A 20,267-nucleotide genomic window follows, 5' to 3' on the forward strand; every position below is an offset into this window, starting at 1 on the left:
ACAAAAAAAGCGTTCTCATTTTAATCTTAGAAATAGTAAGAAAGTGGCAGTACAAATATTTTTTTTCATATCATGCAGTCAACAACACTGCTGTATACTTTTCTCAAAAAGTAATTAAGAAATTAGGTTATATTTGTCCAGGAAAGTCCATGAAATCAACAGGCTTTTGGAAAAATAAAGCTTAATGGCATAACTTTGAAAGCGTTTTTGTATAGTTAGAAAATATATAAACAAATACATTTAAAAAACGAGAGGGAAGTGTATATTTGCTGTTGTTACAGATCACACAGGAACCCTGCTGAGGCCGCAATGTCAAGAAAACAAAAACAAATAAACACATTGCGCCCTCTGGCGGCATTCACGATGTACTGCAATTTAGATAACCGCACAATGGAAGAAAAAAACGAGGGGAGACAGCTGGTTAATAGAAAGATAAAGTAGACTTTATTTGATGGTGAAACCTATACAAGATCTGTGATTACAAAACAGGTTCCCCACATAGTTTCCTTAAAGTTCTCAGAGGCTGGAATGCTGGACTGACAGAAAGGCATCAGAAAAGACTGGACCTAACAGATGAACTGAAAAAAAAAGAAAGCAAACAGAGCAGACGCCGAGGTTCAGACCTGAAGGTCCGATTTTAAAAAAGCTCCCAGAAGTCACTCCTACAATCTCTGACAGTCAGAGTTAAGTTAATGACCACATTTATCAGCACTCAACATCAAAAACATTACAACACCTGCAGAGCAGAAACAGCGAACAGGCATTGATGGTCAAGAATTCCTCTTTTTACTCGTTTCCTGTCAACATTTTCTCAGCATCACAACGCTTTGTCTGGTAATGACATTTCAAAGAGTTCCTTGGTACACAACAAGCTTGTGCATTATCAAACGCCAGATAAGTGCTCAGACAAACTTTTTTTTTTAAATCTCTGAGAACCATTCAGTTTCTATAACCAATAATAACACTTTCCTTAATCACAGAGAATATACTGTTCATAAAATCTAATGCCAAGTGGCATTTCCCCTCAAGCAGCCCCTAAACTTAACATACATATATATATATATATATATATATATATATATATATATATGTATAATGGATATAAACTCAACCGCATCCTGCATCCCCTCAATTAATAATTCAAAGTATAAGTCTCATCAAATACTCTGAAATACATATTTGTCTACATTTTTTTTTTCAAATCAGCCATTTTAAAGGAATTGTTCATCATTTTGGTAAATATTTGCTTTCTTAAAAGATAAGTCAACAAACAATTATGTGTGACTTTAATGAGATTCAACAGTTTTGACTTTCCAGGAGTTTACCACATAAACTCTTAAACAATACAGCATTTGGAAAGAAGAAGAAGAAAAAAAAGAAGAGAAAATTATACAAAAAACAAACAGCAAGCTTTTATTTAAGGTGCTCCTAAGTAGATTTTTTTTTTTCAATCTCAGGGAAAACGTTTTTCTCTATATGCTGAACTAAGTCAAGTTACTGTAAGTCAAAAACACTTCATTTTCTCAAAGCCCTTTCTCGATACTTTAGTGTGAATAATTGTATAAATGTAGGTAACTACCAACACCTGAAACACAAAGAAAAACCCTCAAAAATGATATTGACCATAATTCCTAATGCATAATTTAAAGCATTGTCACTTCTAGAGTCTTCACTCTTGAGTGTGCAATTCATTTGACTGATTATCACTTTTGATCTTGTTTTTTTTCCCCCTTTCTTTCAATTACTGTTTTTACTTTAAACGAGGCAATTGCCTCCAGGCTTCTTCTGGTCCTCACATCAGTCCTTGACTTTATATAAACAGGTCTCTGTATAAATATATACTGTATATATGGTTTCTATACATTTATGGAGCTGGTCCCACCTGCACAAAAATCCCCAACAAACCTCCTCTGTAACGGTTTTAACCCAAACATTGGCAGCATCAGAGAAAAGCACATTAAAAATAGACATCTTTAAATAGCTATTCAGCTTCTCTAACGTGGAGCACAATCGGAAACGTATTAAATTTAATTCAAGTCATTATTTTCTCTCTTCCCACATAGCATACATTGAACAAGAAAAAAAAAAAAAAAAATCACCGAAGAAACTAAATGTGACACGATACATCTTTGAACATACAAACAATATACTGCAGCCACAAAGTAAGATCCAAAAATAGTCTTAAGTTGAAATTATATATATATATATATATATATATATATATATATATATATATATATATATATATATATATATATATATATATATATATATATATATATATATATATTTTCCTTTCTCCGACAAAGAACCGCTGAACGCTGGTATTTTACGTCACTCTAAGTAGATTTAATATACTGCTGAGGTTTAATTTGCGTTGTTACCGTCCTGATCACTGCGTCAAAACCGTAACTGAACATAAAACTGGGGTCTGCTGTCATTTGGCACATGGGGTGCTGTCGCTGGCTGCCGTGGCGATGCCAGGATCTTTATCGTCACCCACGGTGATGGCATGTGGGTCAGCGCAGTTATCATTGTTGTTATTACTGTTGTTGTTGTTGTTGTTTTGGACACTGGCAGGCCCGTGACTGTTGTTCTGGACCAGAGTGGTGTTGCTGAGCTTCAACTCGTCCAGCTTCTTCCATAACTCATCTCTGTCCTGCTCCTTTTTCTTCTCACTGTCAGAAAAGCAGGAAAAAAAAACTTTATATAGTCAAAATAAAACAAAAAACCTCTGTCCAACATTTGAGCACTTTGTTATATTGAATACCCACTGGGTCCTCATCAAAGGTAAAAAGAGCCAAATCTTCTCTGAACTAATACAATACATACAACAACCAAAATGCTTCTCTCTACCATTCACCTTCTGGCTGTGAGGCAACAGTGCTAACCACTAAGCCACCGTGCTGCAAATTACCACAATTAGTTGGAAAGAAAACCGTCAACATGTGATCAAAGTGTAGACTTTCAGTTTTAATTTATATTTTATTTTATTTATTTATTTTTATGCTTTATTAATCCCTGGAGGGAAATTATATAAGAGCTTTAATTATATGAATTTATGCAAGAGCTTCCTCAAAAATATGAGATTCACCATTTTGGAGTTACAGCAATTCTAATCACTCAGAAAGTGACATATTTATAAATATAATACTGTGTAAAAGTCCTTATGGCCAGATCCTGAGTTTCCTACCCAGAAGTTGTTTTCCAGGTCTTTGACTACAACTCATCTGTTCTTCCTGATCTTGAACTTCACCAGTGGTTTGTTGTAAACTCTGTGTTATCGGTCATGAGGGTGCATCTTGATTGTATTTGATGATGATACTACTATCTTCTGCAGAGTATTTGTACTTCTCTTTATATTATTAAGGGTTTTTTCTTCAAAAACGACTTGATTTAACCACACTGAGGTTTTTCTCTCTCATATATTTATGTTGCGTTTCAGCATAATGATGACCTCCTTCATTTACATTAAGATCTCCATGGACTTTCATATCAGTAGCTCCAGTTAAATATCTGCCAACCAATAGCTGATATCAACTCCAGATATTTTTTCTGGAGTAATAAAATACACAAGTAAGGGGTCCTGGATAGCTCAGTGGGTTGAGTGGGTGCCATTTATAGAGGATATCACCCTCGTGCAGGCAATGCAGGTTCGAGCCCCGGCCTGTTGCTCTTTCCTGCATGTCTTTCCCATCCTTCAACCCATTTCCTGTCCACCTACTTTCCGACCAATAAAGGCCACAAAAATATCTAACAAATAACGAGGAAACAGACCCCACACATGGAAAACTGACTTTCGTTTCATTCAACAGCTAAAATACTTCTAAACCCCTAAAAACTGAGGCATTTTGTCCAAAATATTTTATTTGGCCCAACCGTTAATGCCACATTTTAGGGAATTAATTGTGGAAATTAAAGTTGGAAGTCTCCTTTCACTTTGATCACGTCTCTATTGTTTTGCTTCATATCCATCGCAATGTTGTGGAAAAGCAAAATTATAAGTCATAAAAAAAAAAAAAAAAAAAATCATAAAAGCTGTCATTCTGGGCCATATTCTGTTTTTTTCCCCTTTCTTTAAAAGGAAAAATAGTTAGAGACTATCGGATGCATAAAATAAGATATTCAATACCTGGTTTCAGTTGTACTTGAATTGTATGAAGCTTAAGTTTGAAATAGAAATCTGATTCAGCCTCGAAACAGGTCATAAGTGCCCCTTTACTTATAGTGTCAAACTGTATGGCGATCACGATACAACCAAACTGAACAAGTGCAAGTCTGAACAGGTGGAGAAGCCGCCCACATTCAGGAGATAAACAGAAGTCATTATTTTAACATGAAACATAAATGCCAGACTGAGGTAAGATCTGTTTTTTTTTTTATAACAGAAACAAAAATACAGTAAAAGCCGATTCCACCGCTTCGTTTCTGTAGAATATCGATTTCTGCAGAGAAGTGACAGTTATGACTGTACGACCTTATTTACAGGCCTCAGGGTTCCTCAGACTCACTTAACAGGAAATTAATTCTGTCATCATTTACCAATATCGCTGTATTTAGAAAATATAAAACATATCTAGAAGCAGTTGCTGGGACCACACTCAAAATAGCTGGAGAGAAGTATAAGTATATATATATATATATATATATATATATAAACTAAGCTATAAAAACAAACCTCCATCGAGGTTAGGGTGCAGGTCATAAAGTCTTATTTTCTTACAATTGTTCCTAACTAGACAACTGGCCCAGAAATATATAAGTAGCAGTAATTATAAAAGCTGGTCAAATTCATCTAAATTGTTAAGGAAAGGAGCTTCGTTGCTGCCTATATCACCTACTTCAGCAGGCTACATTTCCTGCAGCTTTAACAGTCAAACTGACACAATTATTACCAGCTGTGATTCATGTAAATAAAATATGTGAACAGCAACGCCGAGCGTGGATTAATGATGTCAGCTTGACGTCCGTGTTCAGCGTCTGCCTGATCGAGCGGTTTTCATTAACTTAAGTTATGGTTCCTGAGACGAGGAGAAGCTTGTAACCTGCTCCAGTGCTGCACAGTCCAGGTCAGCGGTTCTGTTTTCACAGCTGAATGTTAATTAAAACAACATTTGAACACAAGTATGTGGTTGATTATAGCTTTTAGGGAGAACTCAGGCTATGTAAGAGACTGGAATTAGGAGAGAAAATTGCATTTGGTGCCTCTCTACATTTTTCTTTAATTCAGGATAAAAATGGAAAATGTAGATTTAAGATAATCATTTGTAGTCTATGTATGTATGCTTCGAAGGAAGCTGACTGCTGAAAATGGAAGCCCTAATTCTGTTTTGACAAATCTGAGGCTTTCAGCAGAATATTTTTGTGTTTTACTCAGAATTCATGGTTTCCACTCAGACACTGAGGGTAAAATGAGTCACTTAAACTTACCGTTGCCTGTCTCCTTTATAGGATGACGTCAATTCATCAAACAAAGTGCAGTTCATCTCCATCAGTGTCTTGAGTACGTTGTATACCAGAGCGACAATTGTCCTGAAACAGACACACCAACCTTAGAAATACTGTGATCCTCAACACATGTGCTCTGAAATCTATATCATTTTCAGTTTTTGTAATGTATGAAGTGAAACAGTTAGCATAGTGCAGATTTCAAACAACAAGACAAGCTTTAAGAAAGGACATGTGCCGCACTGTGCCCCCCCATCACATGATGCAAACACCATGTTTTGGTTTGAAACCGAATGTAAATTGCTTAAACGAAAGCTATAAATCTCTTCGATCTCCACTTGAAACAGATAAGAGGCAGGTTACAGATTATCTATAAATCTATGCTAAATGATGTGTTGCCATGGTGGCACTATTTTATCTGTAATGTGTACATATAAACATGGTGAGAAGAGTTCATGATCGCAGCTTTTGGCCGTCGATCAGCAGGTTTCTGCCCCGACACATTTGGGACATTTGCAGAAAATATTAGCACAACAGGTTATCAGACGAGGACTCAAAGATGGTATTAAATGTCATATCTTCCATAATAGCGCAGCAGGTTGTTTATTCGGCAGAGTCTGACTCCCCCAACTTTGCACATTGAACTAAATAGGCGTCAGCTGTGTAGGTACGTACGGGTTCCAGTGCTCTTTCGAGATTCTGTACAGGCTTCCAAACATGATGGGAAGGACCTTATCAATGTTCTCTTCGATAAGGCTGAGGATGTACTCGTTATTCCAGAAATACAGAGCTCGTTCAGCGACCTGGAGGACAGCAGAAACAGTGCAGTCAGAGATAAAAGAATCCAGGGAAGCCGACAGTGAACGGAGGCCGTTCTGGTTGACAATATAAGACACATATGTGAGAAGACAACGTCCTCGATGTAACTTTGTACATAAATAAGTTCCTGCAGTCCAGCTTCAATAAAGTCCTTTGAAACAGGTTTTGAATACGAACAAAATAAAGATGGTCATGTTCTAAATTCAGAATTTGAGTTGAGAGAGAGAAAAAAAAAAAAAAGGGTACAAAAACTGGGAATTATATTTTAGGATTTCGGTTTAGGGCTCATGTTGCAGATCTCAACAAACCAGGTTCTAATATCAATTTTTTAAAGTTGAGGAAAATTCCCTGTTTACCATTTCAGCTAAAGAGGATGTACAACATGCAAATCATCCTCTACTGCAGAGAAACAACATATGACCTCAACTACAAGGCTTTGTTGCCCTGTTTTTATCTCAAACTCTTACCCCCCCCCTCAATTTGAAAGTTTCTGAGCTCAATACAGAGATGGGGTTATTTGTTGTACTTTTACTTATTGTATTTGTAATTTATTTAAAAATAAAATTGTATTTACTGGAAATGTATTTGGTAATATCTCCTTTCACATATGGTCTATGTGAGGAGACATCTTTATAAATAACAGAGCTGCACTAGCTAGGAAAAACATAAAAAACTATCCATTTTGCAACTGGAGCTTGGAGTTAAGGCAGCAGCTCTTTTATGTCTCATCTGTTGCTACAGCAACAAGCGGTAGCTTGTTTTCTATTTGATCCAGCCTCACTCACACCCGCTTGCCTTTGTATCCACAGCCAAGTTACTGCTCAATGCCAAAGAAGAGGAGCACGGTGCATTCTGTCCATCTCGTTCAGTCACAGACAAAATATGGTTTTTGATACAAGCATGCCGCTTATATGAAACATAAAGACACCAAAATGTAGCCCATTTACTGCAGGGCTGTAAGCCCTGGATGACCAGGCTTAATGAGGCTTATGTGGATAAATGAATATCCATCAACACTTTACGGTTATGCTCCTGGTGTTGCATCTTACATGCATGTCTGTATGGACTTTCATAATAATAATTTAACCCAATCCAGCAAATGAAGAATTAAATTATGTGTAATAACTAATAACTGCTCATTGTGTTTGGATCCAATGGTCTGCTTTGTTCTTTGATGATCTTGAACAAAAAGACTTATTTTCATTTCTAAATCTATTCCTGGAGTAGCTTTAAGTATGGGACATTTTCACCTCCGTCTATCCCTAAAACCCACAATAAAATGGAAAAACAATGTTTAGACGGGTTACTTTCTCCATTTGAAATCAGCCACAAAATTAACTGAAAACGTCCATCCTTAGATTAATTCAAGTCCTCAACAAATCTTTGATGGATTTAATGGATGTCTCTAAATAAAAAAGTTCCTTTCAATTGAAAGAGTGTGTGTTGTTAACATTTGCATCATTCACACTAAATGGGAAAATAAGTCATGGAGCTTTAAGCTTCAAAGTAGTGCGTTTGTGTTTGTTTTGGGTTTACCTGAAAATGTGGGTTGGCCACGCATCTTGAAATCTGTTTGAACAACGGCTCCTGGATTTTTTTGAATTGTGTCGGTTCAATGACGTCCAGAATCTCCTCTATTTCTCCCAGGAACATCACCTGATTGGGCAAGAGGTGCAGAAAATTAAAATGTGGCCTACTACAAACACACTCACTGTTTAGCAGCATATTCATAGAAGTGTAGAGTACCTCTTTCTGGCTGCAGGTTTTAGGCCAGAACTTCAGAAGGCCACGAATCACCTGCAGAGATGACAGACTTTCTATCATATGCCTGTTTGTGTGGGTGGTTTCTAACATCAACTATAAAATATGATCTGCAGTGTAGACTAATCTAGTGCTCAAGGCTCTGTGCTTTGAGTGGGAGGAAGGATTATAGGAGGGGGGGTTGGGGGGGGGGAGTACCGGCTCTGTGAGCGTGGGATCCTTCTCCAGGAATTGGACCACACAGTAAGCCAGCTGAGGAGAGGAGAAAATATTTAACACAAAAACTGCTGAAAAGAACAAGTATTTCAGAAGAAAATACTTGTGATTAACAATTTCCACCAAGTGAACTGAAAATGCACAAAAACACAGTAGATAACCATGAACCACACAATTCAACTTGCAAACTTGCAAACTAGATAGTACAATAGATTGTACTATCTAGTCCTATAAGCTCGACTGCAAACCACTAGGAGGTGCTACAGTCCATAAATTACACTTCAAATGTAGTTCATCCTGACACTTCTTTGGAACAGCTGCACAATTCAGCTATTAAGTGTTCTCTGTGTAATGCTACAAAAACAAAACATCCTCAAATAAAGATTAAAAACATTATGGTACAAGTTAAGAAGCCAAATACTGAAAAATAGAAGTTCCTTCTACCTGGGCATGGAAAAGGGCCAACCCTTTAGCTGTATGGAGCGGGATGAGCACCTTCATCAGGAACTGTTTGTGCTCCGCCTTCAGAGGCAGCGCAAACCCGTTGATGATACTTCAAACAGATAATAGGCAGAGCATTGTCAGATTACACAGAACAAAGACATCAGGTGAGAAGAGAGACCAGACGCTAACAGAGACGCTGAATGGCAAAGAACTATGGAGAAAATGTATTACTGTAACAAAATGTCAGAGGAGCAGAAGCCTGAGGGGCCTTTCTGTTTTGTTTGGCAAAAAAGCACAAGATCTACACAACAACTGAGAGACACAACATTCTGCACAAACCGGTTTAATTAAGACTTGAAACTCATTAATGCCACCAGTTAAACTGGCAGTAGATGTGTTCTTTTCACGATGCCGAAATGCTCCTCCCATACTAAAAATGCTTTTTTGTACAAGATGAAACTTTTTAACGAGATCAAACATTTAAACTTTAGTACAATATGATATGTACATCTCATAACAAAGCTGGACCTTCTAGATATTCATACAGGGCTATGCAAACATTTTGAGTTTATTTATTCTTCGTTCTCGTCTCTGTGCATCCAATAATCCGGTCAAACGAAGACCCCTCGATCTGAGCTTAGCACAGTTGCTGAAATAGATTGAAACACCTCGCTTATGTGACAAAATAAACTTCCCAATGGCTCCAGAATGTTTTTATTTACAAGTTGTGACCTGTGCATTTCCGTTGCCCAGTAACAACTATGAAAAATCAAAAACAATCTCATCAACAGATACAACAGGGGAACTATGTTCTCGTTGTGGCAAAGCACGTCTACCTGGCTGCAGTGATCGTGCGCAGGAGCCCCCAAAAACCCTGCTGTAACTTCCTTCAGCACTGTGACTGGCCGGTGGGCAGCAGCCTGTGATTGTCAACGGATGATTACTACTTCTTACTAGGGGTGGGCAAAAATATCGATATGGCAATATATGGCGATACTTTTCCAGCCGATTCAATATCGATATTCAAAATTTGAATATCGATTTTTTTTTTTTTTAATATTTTTTATCCCCGATTTTTTTCCCATTATATCACCCAGTGCTCCTACCTAAGTGACAGTCCTGGGCATTGCCACTCTCTACCAACCCTGGGATGGCCCTGCACTGAGCTCAGGTTTTATTTCACGTTTTATTTCATTTTATAATTTATTTTTTATATAACACAATTGCCTGTCCTTAAAAAATGAAAAATAATGGACAGAGGTTTATTTATTTATGGATTTATATCTATACTGACTGATCACTGTGCCTGTCCTTGGTTTTAGTACCCATCTTTCTTGTGTTTATTATCATTTGCCACATAATTAAAGCAACCTCATACTGAATTTAATGTTAATTTCATATGATGTAAATAATATGATTAACATATACAAATATGTTGTAACTTTAGCTTGTATAGTTATAATAAAACATTGTTTTGACTCAGTTTGTCCCATGAATTGTCACTATAATCTGATGAACGTGCAACTCGGATTTTAAGATCCGTCACTATCATCTGATGTACATATATACAACTTGGATTTTAAGATGTGTAATGCATTTTTACATTTTTCGGTGAACTATGTAGAATATAATAATCGGGATATCGCATAATCGGGATATCGCAATGTGTATCGTATCGTGGCTCAAGTATCGTGATGCGTATCGTATCGTGAGGTCCTTCCCAATACCCACCCCTACTTCTTACTGATCTGAAGCCATACCTTTTTGAGCCAGACTCCACATAAACTTCACTGACAAACTCCCGACTTCGTGAGTTACACGGCAACAGTGCTGCTGCCGGCAGTCACTTAGGTGAGGGTTGTCGCCAGCCACTTCCAGCGACTGCTAAACTAGGCTAGCGGGGGTCTTTGTTAGACCGGATTATCCGATGCCCGTAGAAAAGAGCAATATTCAAACTCCTTGGGCAAAAAGTGAATTTCCAAAATTGTGGGAGATGATACAGAATGTTCTGCATCATTTTAGCTTTGAACGGTGGATATTCAAAATACCTAAGTGCTCTTCAACTCTGATCTAATTCAATCGTTGCCAAACCTAATCCTGACAGACGAACCTGAACACTCGCTTCACACAGAACATTGAAGAAAATACTGAAAAGGATCAAATGGATTTTACTGCATACCTTCCCAGAATCTCCAGTAGTTCAGCAACACCATTGAAGTGTTCAGTTTCATAAATGAACCTGCAACATATTGACAAAATGATTACATTTGAGCAAGTAGAACACACTGACCATTCACTGTTGAGTCTAAAAGCATAGACTAATGTTGTATTTTTACAGGCCGTCCCTCTGATGCAGAAATTGATCTGTCTACATTAACTTCAACATGTAAAACCCAAAAGTCTGTAAAAGGCTTACAAGAAAAAGATAACAGGTTAGATAGGTTACAGACTGAAACCTCCGAGTTCATTAATAGATAAAAAATTATCTAAAAATCGAAGCCCATTTAGCGGGAGACAGAAAGCACATGCGACTTAATGGTCCATTCATAATTCCCCCTCTCTGTCTGGTAGCACATAAGCGTGTATCTGTGCACCGCTGCTATGTACAGAGGGAGCCTGACAACTGTGGCACTATTTTTATCCTCAATGGCAGATGGTCAAAGTGGGTACACTGGTTTCGCCACCTCGTCTGCTGGAGACGACATCAAGTGTCCCCCGTCTCAGTCATCTACAGGTCATCGTCACGCAGCAACGGGAGCAGTAAATCTGCACCGCACCGCTGATCAACTGTACAGAATTCTGACAACGAGGGGGTTAATCTGTGCGCTGGGAAATTGATTTCTTACATGGCAAAAGATTAAAGGTCAAGGGATTAGGTGAAAACTAAAATCCCATACTTCACGCTGGGATTAAACAGAAGACTGGTTTAGGCAAATGTGTGTTGAAACTGCTGAGGAAGTTCTTCGGGTGAAACACGAGCTTTTTATACACTCAAAAAAGACATTTTTATCCTGACTATTAAATATATTTGGGTTAAATAAACTCTCAAATGAAAATATATGTTTCACCACAGCTGAGTCATGGAGCTTAGGCTAATTGGGGAAAAAAAAAAAAATCTAAATCCCAAAACTTAAAGGAGCAATTTTCAAACGACGAAACATAAATCCAACAAGTTTTACAGTTGGATTTTAGTTTTGTTTAACAGGGAAGATGGCCCTCAAAACTGATGTTTACTTTTTAACTGTGGATGGTTTTTTTATGCCACAAGGGGATAAAATATATAAATAAATGCATTTGTAGTAGAGGGAATCTCAAAATGATTAACCTTTATAGTTGTACAGTCATTAATTCAGGGGCACATAAGTTGTAGTTGTGGAAATCTGTGACCATTCAGCTATGTTCAACCCTGGAAACACACATCTGATCTGGAAGCTTCAGTCCCCAGAGAAATGGACCAAATATAGTCGCTGGTTCATCTAGTTAAATGGAGATTAGTCCCTGAGTAATTTTCCAGTATAAGAATGTGTACTTCTCAGAGAAGCTCATGATTCAGAGGCCTTTTCCCTTATAGCCAAAACTAATCTGCAAAAACTACAACTGTCTCTTCTTGCTAAAAGGAAGCACAGTGAACAGATGTGAGCGTCTAGGAGCTGTTGTAATCAAAGCAGCAGGACACTCGGGACCAATACCCACAAGTAAGACTTCTGTTTCCAGTCTGTACACCCCTCTCTCACTGTGACCCAAGACAGATGTGGAAAAATATCTTTACCGCAAGTAGAACAAGACATCACGCTTGCTTTTAGGTTCTAAACCCACCTCAAGAAAATGTTGTTGATCTGCTTCCTGATGAAGGCTCGTAACCCCAGGAATTTTCCATAAATACGATGCAGGATTGTCTTTAGGAAGTCCCTTTCCCTCGGGTCCTCACTGTCAAACAACTCCAGCAGCTACATGGACAGAGAGAAAAAAAAAAGAGAACGTTTTCTGACGTGAGCAATGGAAGTATTTTCAATTCATCCAGTCTTTGAATAGGCAAGGCAAGTTTATTTGTATAACACAAATCAACAACAAGGTGATTCAAAGGCCGTTACAGAGACATTAGGAATTCATAATGTAAATAAACCTGTTCTGTGAGTTGATTCTCCAATTGTACTGTAACTACAATACAGTACAATGGGATTTTGAGTAATTCAATAAAAAAAACAAAAAACAAAAAAAAAAACAACATAAATCAGTGTTTTGTTCGTGATTGGATTTGTCTACCGGCCGCGGTCTGGCCTTTATGTCACTGCACAGCACTCCTGCTGTGTGACTTCAACCAGAGGAAAGCCCTGTTCCAACTTAAACCACCATCACGGTCACAAACATACTGCCAACTGTGCCTACATATTGTTTGGTGCTCAGCAGGTGGCATGATGGTCATTTTCACAGCTTCTTCTCTGAGCAACTGAGTCAAAACAGTAAAGATGCAACCCATCAACCACACACCGACACACGACTCCAAAAAGCTGAAGAGAGCTGTTACATTGTGTATTAATTCCAGTGGTTGACCTATAGGCTTTTAAAAACGGACTTTGCTCGCTTTAAGGCAGTCATTTGTGTAAATGCATGAATAATTAAACAGTTTTATCTGCAACACACGTCTTATCTAGCATACACACGGTGCATATGCTTCAGGCACCAGATAATGTAAACACCTTTGAAATAAAGCAGCTATTTGCAGCAACACATGAGTCATCATTACACTGCAGTTGAGGAGAGCAAGGCCAATGCCACAGAGATGAAAAGGAGAGCTTTCAGGCTCCAGTTAGCTTAACGGTGTAGTGCTCATCCTCCACTAGCATGCCATCACCACCTCGGTGACAGGGCTGACAGTCTATTTTTAACTCGTATATTCAGGAAAAAGGTTTCATCATGTTGGTGCACTCAAGATTTTCTGTTGCTTTGTGCTGCTCCATATCATTAAATGGTGCAACTGCCCGGTCGTTTTGCAAGCAGGTCCTGCAATTGCAGGTTTGCACAACAGCATCACACAGATCAGCATGACCCAAGTGCAGCATTTTTCTATTCTTGCACACTGTTTCCACAACTTTGCAAATAATCTTGAAGAATTTGCGGTAACAATCCAGATATGAGTGATACTGAAGTGTTACTGGACCAAAGTCTCCATCGTCACGTGTCCACAGGAGTGTAAATGATTGCTGCTGCTCAAACTGCTTCACCAATCTGACTGATATAAAAAAGGAAATAAGTACACTACAATTTAAAATTGTGAACTGCAACATTTTTGTGACAATTTAATATCTGTTTTGACATCTAAAGCTTCCAAAAAAGCAAACGCTGTAAAACTAATATGCAGTAGCAATGCTTCATAGGAAATATAAGATTTTGTTTTCCATTGTGATGAAATACATTACGTTGTCAAGTCAAACAAAGTCATCCATCATCCTATTTCCTTGTTTACTTTATACTATTTCTTGTTACTTTATACTATTTCTTGTTACTTTATGCAAGAATAACAGATCTATGCATCAAAATCTAAACATCAACAATGCTTTTTTGTTCGCAAAGAACAAGTTGAAAGGGCTTTATCGTTGCTCCAGTCAACACTAAAGTTGATCAATGATGACAAAAACGGGATATGGATATTGGGCTCGACTTATTATGGAATGAAAGCTGTCACGATATAATACAGACATGCTGAGTGCGCCTGAGGTAATGTCAATATTCAATCACAGCTGGACATGCGAGTTCCCTCAGCATCTAATAATGTAGACATGAAACACATTTTTAATTTTATCAGAGCTAAGAAAACTATTAGAGAGCGACATTTTATGCCCCCTCCATTAAGTATAAAGGCACAGCTCTCCTGCAAAAGATAAAATAAAATATCTATTAACATGGTTATGACAATCAAAAAAAACCTGCCCCGACAAATTAGACTGAGATACATCAACAAACAAATACCCCACATGTGAGATATGACTTCAAAATTGTGACTGAAATGATTTTGAGGGGAGAGCAGTTTCCTACAAGCGCATAAAACTTCAAGCTCTACTGGCTTTAGACGACCAGCGTCACATTAAAGGGGCTGTGAAGAAATAAAGCTGGACTCAATCACACTCAATCTGAATGAAAGGAAAATACATAAAAAAATGAAAGCTGCAAGCAGCGATGAACGGGCCCTCGCACTCATGGCCACCGTCCCCCAAAAGCATATAAGAAATGACACCACCCACGACTTCCTATGTCAAAACATTCAAAAGTAATAGCAGAAAATAGGGACAACCAATCAGAAGAAGGGGCGGGACTAATTCAGGCCAAAGAAGGTCAAGGACTCAATACAGAGTCCGATGACACCACCCACGACTCTTTATGTCAAACCATTCAAAAGTTATGGCAGAGAAAAGTATTCTAGGGGGCGCTGTTGAGCCATTTTGCCACGCCCATTCATGTAAACCATGAAATATCAAATTTATCGCCAGGCCTGGCTTGCATGCAAAATTTGGTGCCTTTTGGGGAACTATCAAATATGGACCAATCAGATGAAAGGGGGGCGCACTTTTTGGGATCTAGCGTCGCCACGGTAACACTTTTGAAAGAGAAAAGTAATGCGCTTAGTCACAGGATGGAGACGCATATTTTGATGTATAGCACACCTGGGTGAACGTTACGGTTCGGGCCGTATTAACTGTCGAAGGAATGACATATATTGCTCCAAAATTACACGATTAATTCAGTATGTTCAAAATGGCCGACTTCCTGTTCGGTTTCGGCCATGGTGCCAAGAGACTTTTCTTTAAGTTGCTACATGATACAGGTGTGTACCGATTTTCGTTCATGTACGTCAAACCGTATTGTGGGGCTTGAGGCACAAAGTTTTTTCTGTCTGAACCAATTAGATGAAGGGTGGGCACGCTTTTTGGCGTCTAGCATCGCCACGGTAACGCTTTTGAAAGAGAAAAGTAATGCGCGTTGTCGCAGGATGGAGACGCACATTTTGATGTATAACACACTTACACTTACGGTTCGGGCCGTATTAACTGCCGAAGGAATGGCATAAATTGCGCCAAAATTACACAATTAATTCAAAATGGCTTACTTCCTGTTCGGTTTCGGCCATGGCCTCAAGAGACTTTTCTTTAAATTGTGCCATGATACAGGTGTGTACCGATTTTCGTGCATGTACGTCAAACCGTATTGTGGGGCTTGAGGAACAAAGTTTTCTAGGGGGCGCTGTTGAGCCATTTTGCCACGCCCATTAATGCAAACCATTAAATACCAAATTTTTCGCCAGGCCTGGCTTGCGTGCAAAATTTGGTGACTTTTTGGGCACGTTTAGGGGGGCAAAAAGGCCCTCCTTTCGTCAGAAGAAAAAGAAAGAAAGAAAGAAAGAAAGAAGAACAACAATTCCCACAGATACAATAGGGCCTTTGCACTGTAAGTGCTCGGGCCCTAATTAATCCTTTTAAACACTGTAAATGACGAATATTGTATATTATATATCATAATATAATATATTATGAGGAAATATTGTAAATATTCTACATCATATTCTTGTCAGCATGTGCAGACTGACATGTGCACATGTGTGGGGGTTATTAGCAGTACAGCTGATCAAATTTGCCTTTAAAGTGGTCTTTTTTTAGTTTATACTTCAAATTAGGTGTAAGGGAACCATGTGTGATTAGTAAAAATCATGCAGATCGGTCCAGATGGTTTAAAAGCGGCAACCAGTTGGATGCACAAGCACAAAAGACAGAACTCTACCATTATGGAAAAATTTAAACATTTTTTTACAGTCATATACAAAAACAAAACAAAAAAAAAATCCTTTCCGTTGTACACATACAACCGAAGGACATAGACGAAGAATTTATGCTGTACATTGAGGAGTTTCCTGGTATCTGAGGAAATAAAACTGTTCTATGCCAAGTCAAATACTAAAGGAAAAAAGCCAGAAATAATGAGTTCATGATGTCAGAATTACAGAATTTCTAAAATCCATCCATTTTCTACTCCTGTTTGATCCTGTGCAGGGTCACGGGTGTCTGCTGGATCCCATCCCATCTCATTACAGGTAAGAGGCAGCTGTACACCCTGGACAGGTATTTCTAAAATCAGAATTATAAAATAATATATATTCCAGTGGAGCTAGTGGAAAGTTTGTTTTGAGGTTACCTTTTTAGTTACACGTTAATAAATACCATCTTGAGTAATTAAAACTTTGTGCGTGGCACCAAGGTCAAAACTTACCATTTAACCCTAGTCATTTAAAAATCAGGTTTATATCGTAGATTGGTATTCAGTCTAAAAATACAGTGGTGTGAATTTTCGGCCATGTCGCACAGCCCTATTTGAATTAAATTCTGCAATATGAAAATATGGATATGACAGTCAGGTACGCAACAATAGTAGGAACCATTCAGTTCATGTAAACACAGTCGGGATGTAAAACAACCGTTTTGTTTTCATCTGAACATCTAAGCATAAAGGTGCTCTTTTTGTTACATAAAGAATTTTTAGAAATGTGTCACCAAAAACTTATGTAACAAATAAAATCTGTATGAATCAGATGTGGATTTCACTTAAAATGCCTGCATGCTTCTGAAATGGTCCTTTACTGAGCCATAAACTCAGATCCCACAAGGCAACACACGCCAATGCTCCCTGGAAGCCTAGAATACTGTACACGCTGACCACGTGTCCAACCACATGTTCCACATACGGCTGTTCTCCCCTGATGAAGAGGGTTTTTATCTGCAGCAGCTGTACTGAGCACCAGTTGATCCAGTATCAACAGAACAGTTGGTACAGTTGAACTGACTTTACTGTACATTTGCTTTGGTTTTTTTACTTCCTTGTGAAGCTCTGTCTCCTAGTTAAATCTTTTCCCCCTCATCCTGCTGCTGCTGCTGAACATCTCAGACGGATCTTGGTGCATTACCATGATGTGTGTGTGTCATAAGTGAAATTAACCAGGCCTTTTATCCCTGTCTTTATTAAAACTTATCAAAACGTCCACCTTGTTCTCGCTGTTTCAGCCACATTCCATTTCTCTACTCATGGGGAGTAAATGGGTAGCTATTTAAAGCTCCCAAACAACTCACATCACTTGCATCATGGAAAGTGCGACCAGGCACCTTTAAAGCAGTCCAGCCAACATTCCAGGCCTTGCAGTGCTCATTAGCGGCTGCTTTGCAAGAAGCAAAGGATTTCTGCAGTGGGTGGGTACTAAAGCACAACAGATGCAGATGAGCTACAACTTGTTAGTGCCCGGTTTCACGTAGAAAAAAGGATAATATACTACAAATTGTGGAGGAAATACTTGACATACAATAACTGATCAGCTGGTGGTTGAAACCAGACAAATGTTGACCATTTGGTATCAGTGATTATGGACAATACTGACACTCAGAAATCGAGGGATCATAAATCATGTAATTTTAATTTAAAATATTGTCTTGAGGATATTCTTCTCACTTTAAACTGATTTATCATGATCCTGCCTATAATAAAATGTCCTTCAACACTTTCAGAGATGTGTGGACCTGCTGGCTGATGTGTGATGTCCAAACTGCAACCCCTCCCATTCTCTGAAGAATGTTCTGAAGAGTTGAAGTGGCCAAGCATTAGTAAAAATCTGCATCAGACTTTTACATTAACCTGACAAGCCTCTGAAATCACAACCATGCTCACCCAACACAATTCCGGTTGTGTTAACTGTATCAACAACAACAGATAATACCCTATTAATGGGCTCATACTGAAGCAGGAGGTTTGACTGAGGTAGTCGGGGAACATGCTAGGAAAGAGTTGATTGCACCAATGTCAGGTTGGTGACATTTTGCCACCGACTACTGTCATTATCTGCTGATTCCTGCGCTGATTCCTGCGCTGGGTTATGCCAGGTTCTAGTTGTCTGCAGAGAAGAGCATGCATACAGGCAAAAAGCCTAACAAGTTCTGACACATCCACAAGCACCAATCGGATGTTCTGCCTATGCACATGTCCTGTTTAGAACTGCATAATGAAGTGTTGCAATTCTGATCTGAAAATTGTAACTGACAATCAGACTTCTACATCCACACGGCTCTTTTTTTGTTGTTTATAAAAGTTAAGATCAATTGATAAAAATTAGATATACTGTTTGTGTATCACTGAGATATCTCTTATACACAGGATACATTATTATAATTATCGTTATTATTTTTGGAAGGGGGGATATATCAGTACCAGCACAAAAAAAAACAACTTACATTTCTTCCTTACAACGTACATTTTTTTAAATGTCATAAAAAGTAACTTTAATCTCTCCCAAAACAATATTTGAACGAAGACTAGGGAAAATTTCAAAAATAACCGGCATCTTTTGAAAGATGTTTGCTCACTTGTCGACTGAACTACCCTCCATGTTGCACACTTAAGAGGGTGGAGTCACATGACTACCAGCTGGCAGTAGTGTTTTTAGGGCAGCACATGAACACGCATAAACACAGTTGAGATGATAATAGGATAAAAAAAAAAGAAAAAAGAAATGACATGGGCAAGATTACTTCGTTCATAGGTTTTAAATTGCTGTTTCAATAAATTGCCCAGCCTTAGAGTCAGAATTCAATCAACTGAACCATGATGAACGTTTTAGAAAAAGGATCTTACCTGCAGAACAAATCTCTGATCAATGAATCTCTTTGCAATGCTGGGCTGGAAGTCTGGGTTCTCCAAGAATCGCAGGAGAAACTCATAGACCAGCTAAAAGATTGAGAAAAATGGAAACATAATAAGTAATACCTACTTGATATATTTCACACATTTATGTAATCTTTAGAGTCAACAAGACAAGCAGTTAGAGGGAAACATCAGGGCCGTACTTGTACGTGAGGCCATGAGGCCTCAAGAGTGGGTTCATCCTCTTCTGGGTCAAAATCTGGATTTTCACTTGGCGGAAGAGCACGGAAAATGTTGGTAGTGATCTGTAGGGGACAGGAAGAGTCTCATTACTTAAAAAAAAAACAAAAAAACGAAGGAGACTAAATTATAAAATATATAAATACAGCTATTCACTGATATTCTTTGAAGGAGATGCAAAAAGAAATATGTGCAAGAGCCATTCGTTTAACCATTCAGATGTACAGGGTTCTGTGATAAAGACTGAGATAAGACCAGTTATATTCCATCTCTGCATCTTTATCTCAACCTAATTTCACACCTTACAGTAAATATTAACCTTCAGGTGTTAGGGAGAGGTTAGAACAAAGCTGTCTGAGAGATCTCCCTCTAAACCCTGCTGCTATGAAAAGTGGTAGAAATGTATTGGTGAAAAGGGAGCTGTTGTGCTGCATCTCTGTGACAGACATGACATTAAGAACTCAGGAAATTCTGTTAACTTGCTTAGAAAAATATAGAAAAATGTCTTCTTTAAACATGTACAGAAATGCTAAGAGGAATCCAGATGTTTTCTGTGTCAAATTATGACTTTGCTCAGGCAAAAAGTCCAATAATACCTGCTTTTCCTGATAATTTTGTTCAGTTTAACTTTCATTTCAGCCTCCAGGCTCTAACCCCAGCTTATAACAGAG

At 38.3% G+C, this 20,267-nt stretch overlaps 1 protein-coding gene across 2 annotated transcripts in view; it reads right to left on the reverse strand.

Moving 5' to 3' along the window:
- Nucleotides 1-421: 421 nt before the first annotated feature.
- Nucleotides 422-20,267, reverse strand: part of ppp2r5a (protein phosphatase 2, regulatory subunit B', alpha isoform) — a 57,487-nt gene continuing 37,641 nt past the window's right edge. The window contains exons 3-13 of one of the 2 annotated variants that reach the window (XM_061707363.1): nt 19,560-19,661; nt 19,348-19,440; nt 12,505-12,635; nt 10,868-10,927; nt 8,689-8,797; nt 8,227-8,280; nt 8,014-8,064; nt 7,804-7,923; nt 6,124-6,251; nt 5,431-5,532; nt 422-2,678 (exon numbers count right to left, since the gene is read on the reverse strand). In XM_061707363.1, the coding sequence (XP_061563347.1) occupies nt 2,438-2,678; nt 5,431-5,532; nt 6,124-6,251; nt 7,804-7,923; nt 8,014-8,064; nt 8,227-8,280; nt 8,689-8,797; nt 10,868-10,927; nt 12,505-12,635; nt 19,348-19,440; nt 19,560-19,661 (1,191 nt within the window). In that variant the 3' untranslated portion in view covers nt 422-2,437. Of the gene's footprint in view, nt 2,679-5,430; nt 5,533-6,123; nt 6,252-7,803; nt 7,924-8,013; nt 8,065-8,226; nt 8,281-8,687; nt 8,798-10,867; nt 10,928-12,504; nt 12,636-19,347; nt 19,441-19,559; nt 19,662-20,267 lie in introns of both variants that reach the window. The other variant, XM_061707364.1, reaches the window with a different exon arrangement.

Source organism: Cololabis saira, chromosome 18 (genome assembly GCF_033807715.1).
Source record: "Cololabis saira isolate AMF1-May2022 chromosome 18, fColSai1.1, whole genome shotgun sequence".
NCBI classification, from domain to species: Eukaryota; Metazoa; Chordata; class Actinopteri; order Beloniformes; family Belonidae; genus Cololabis; species Cololabis saira.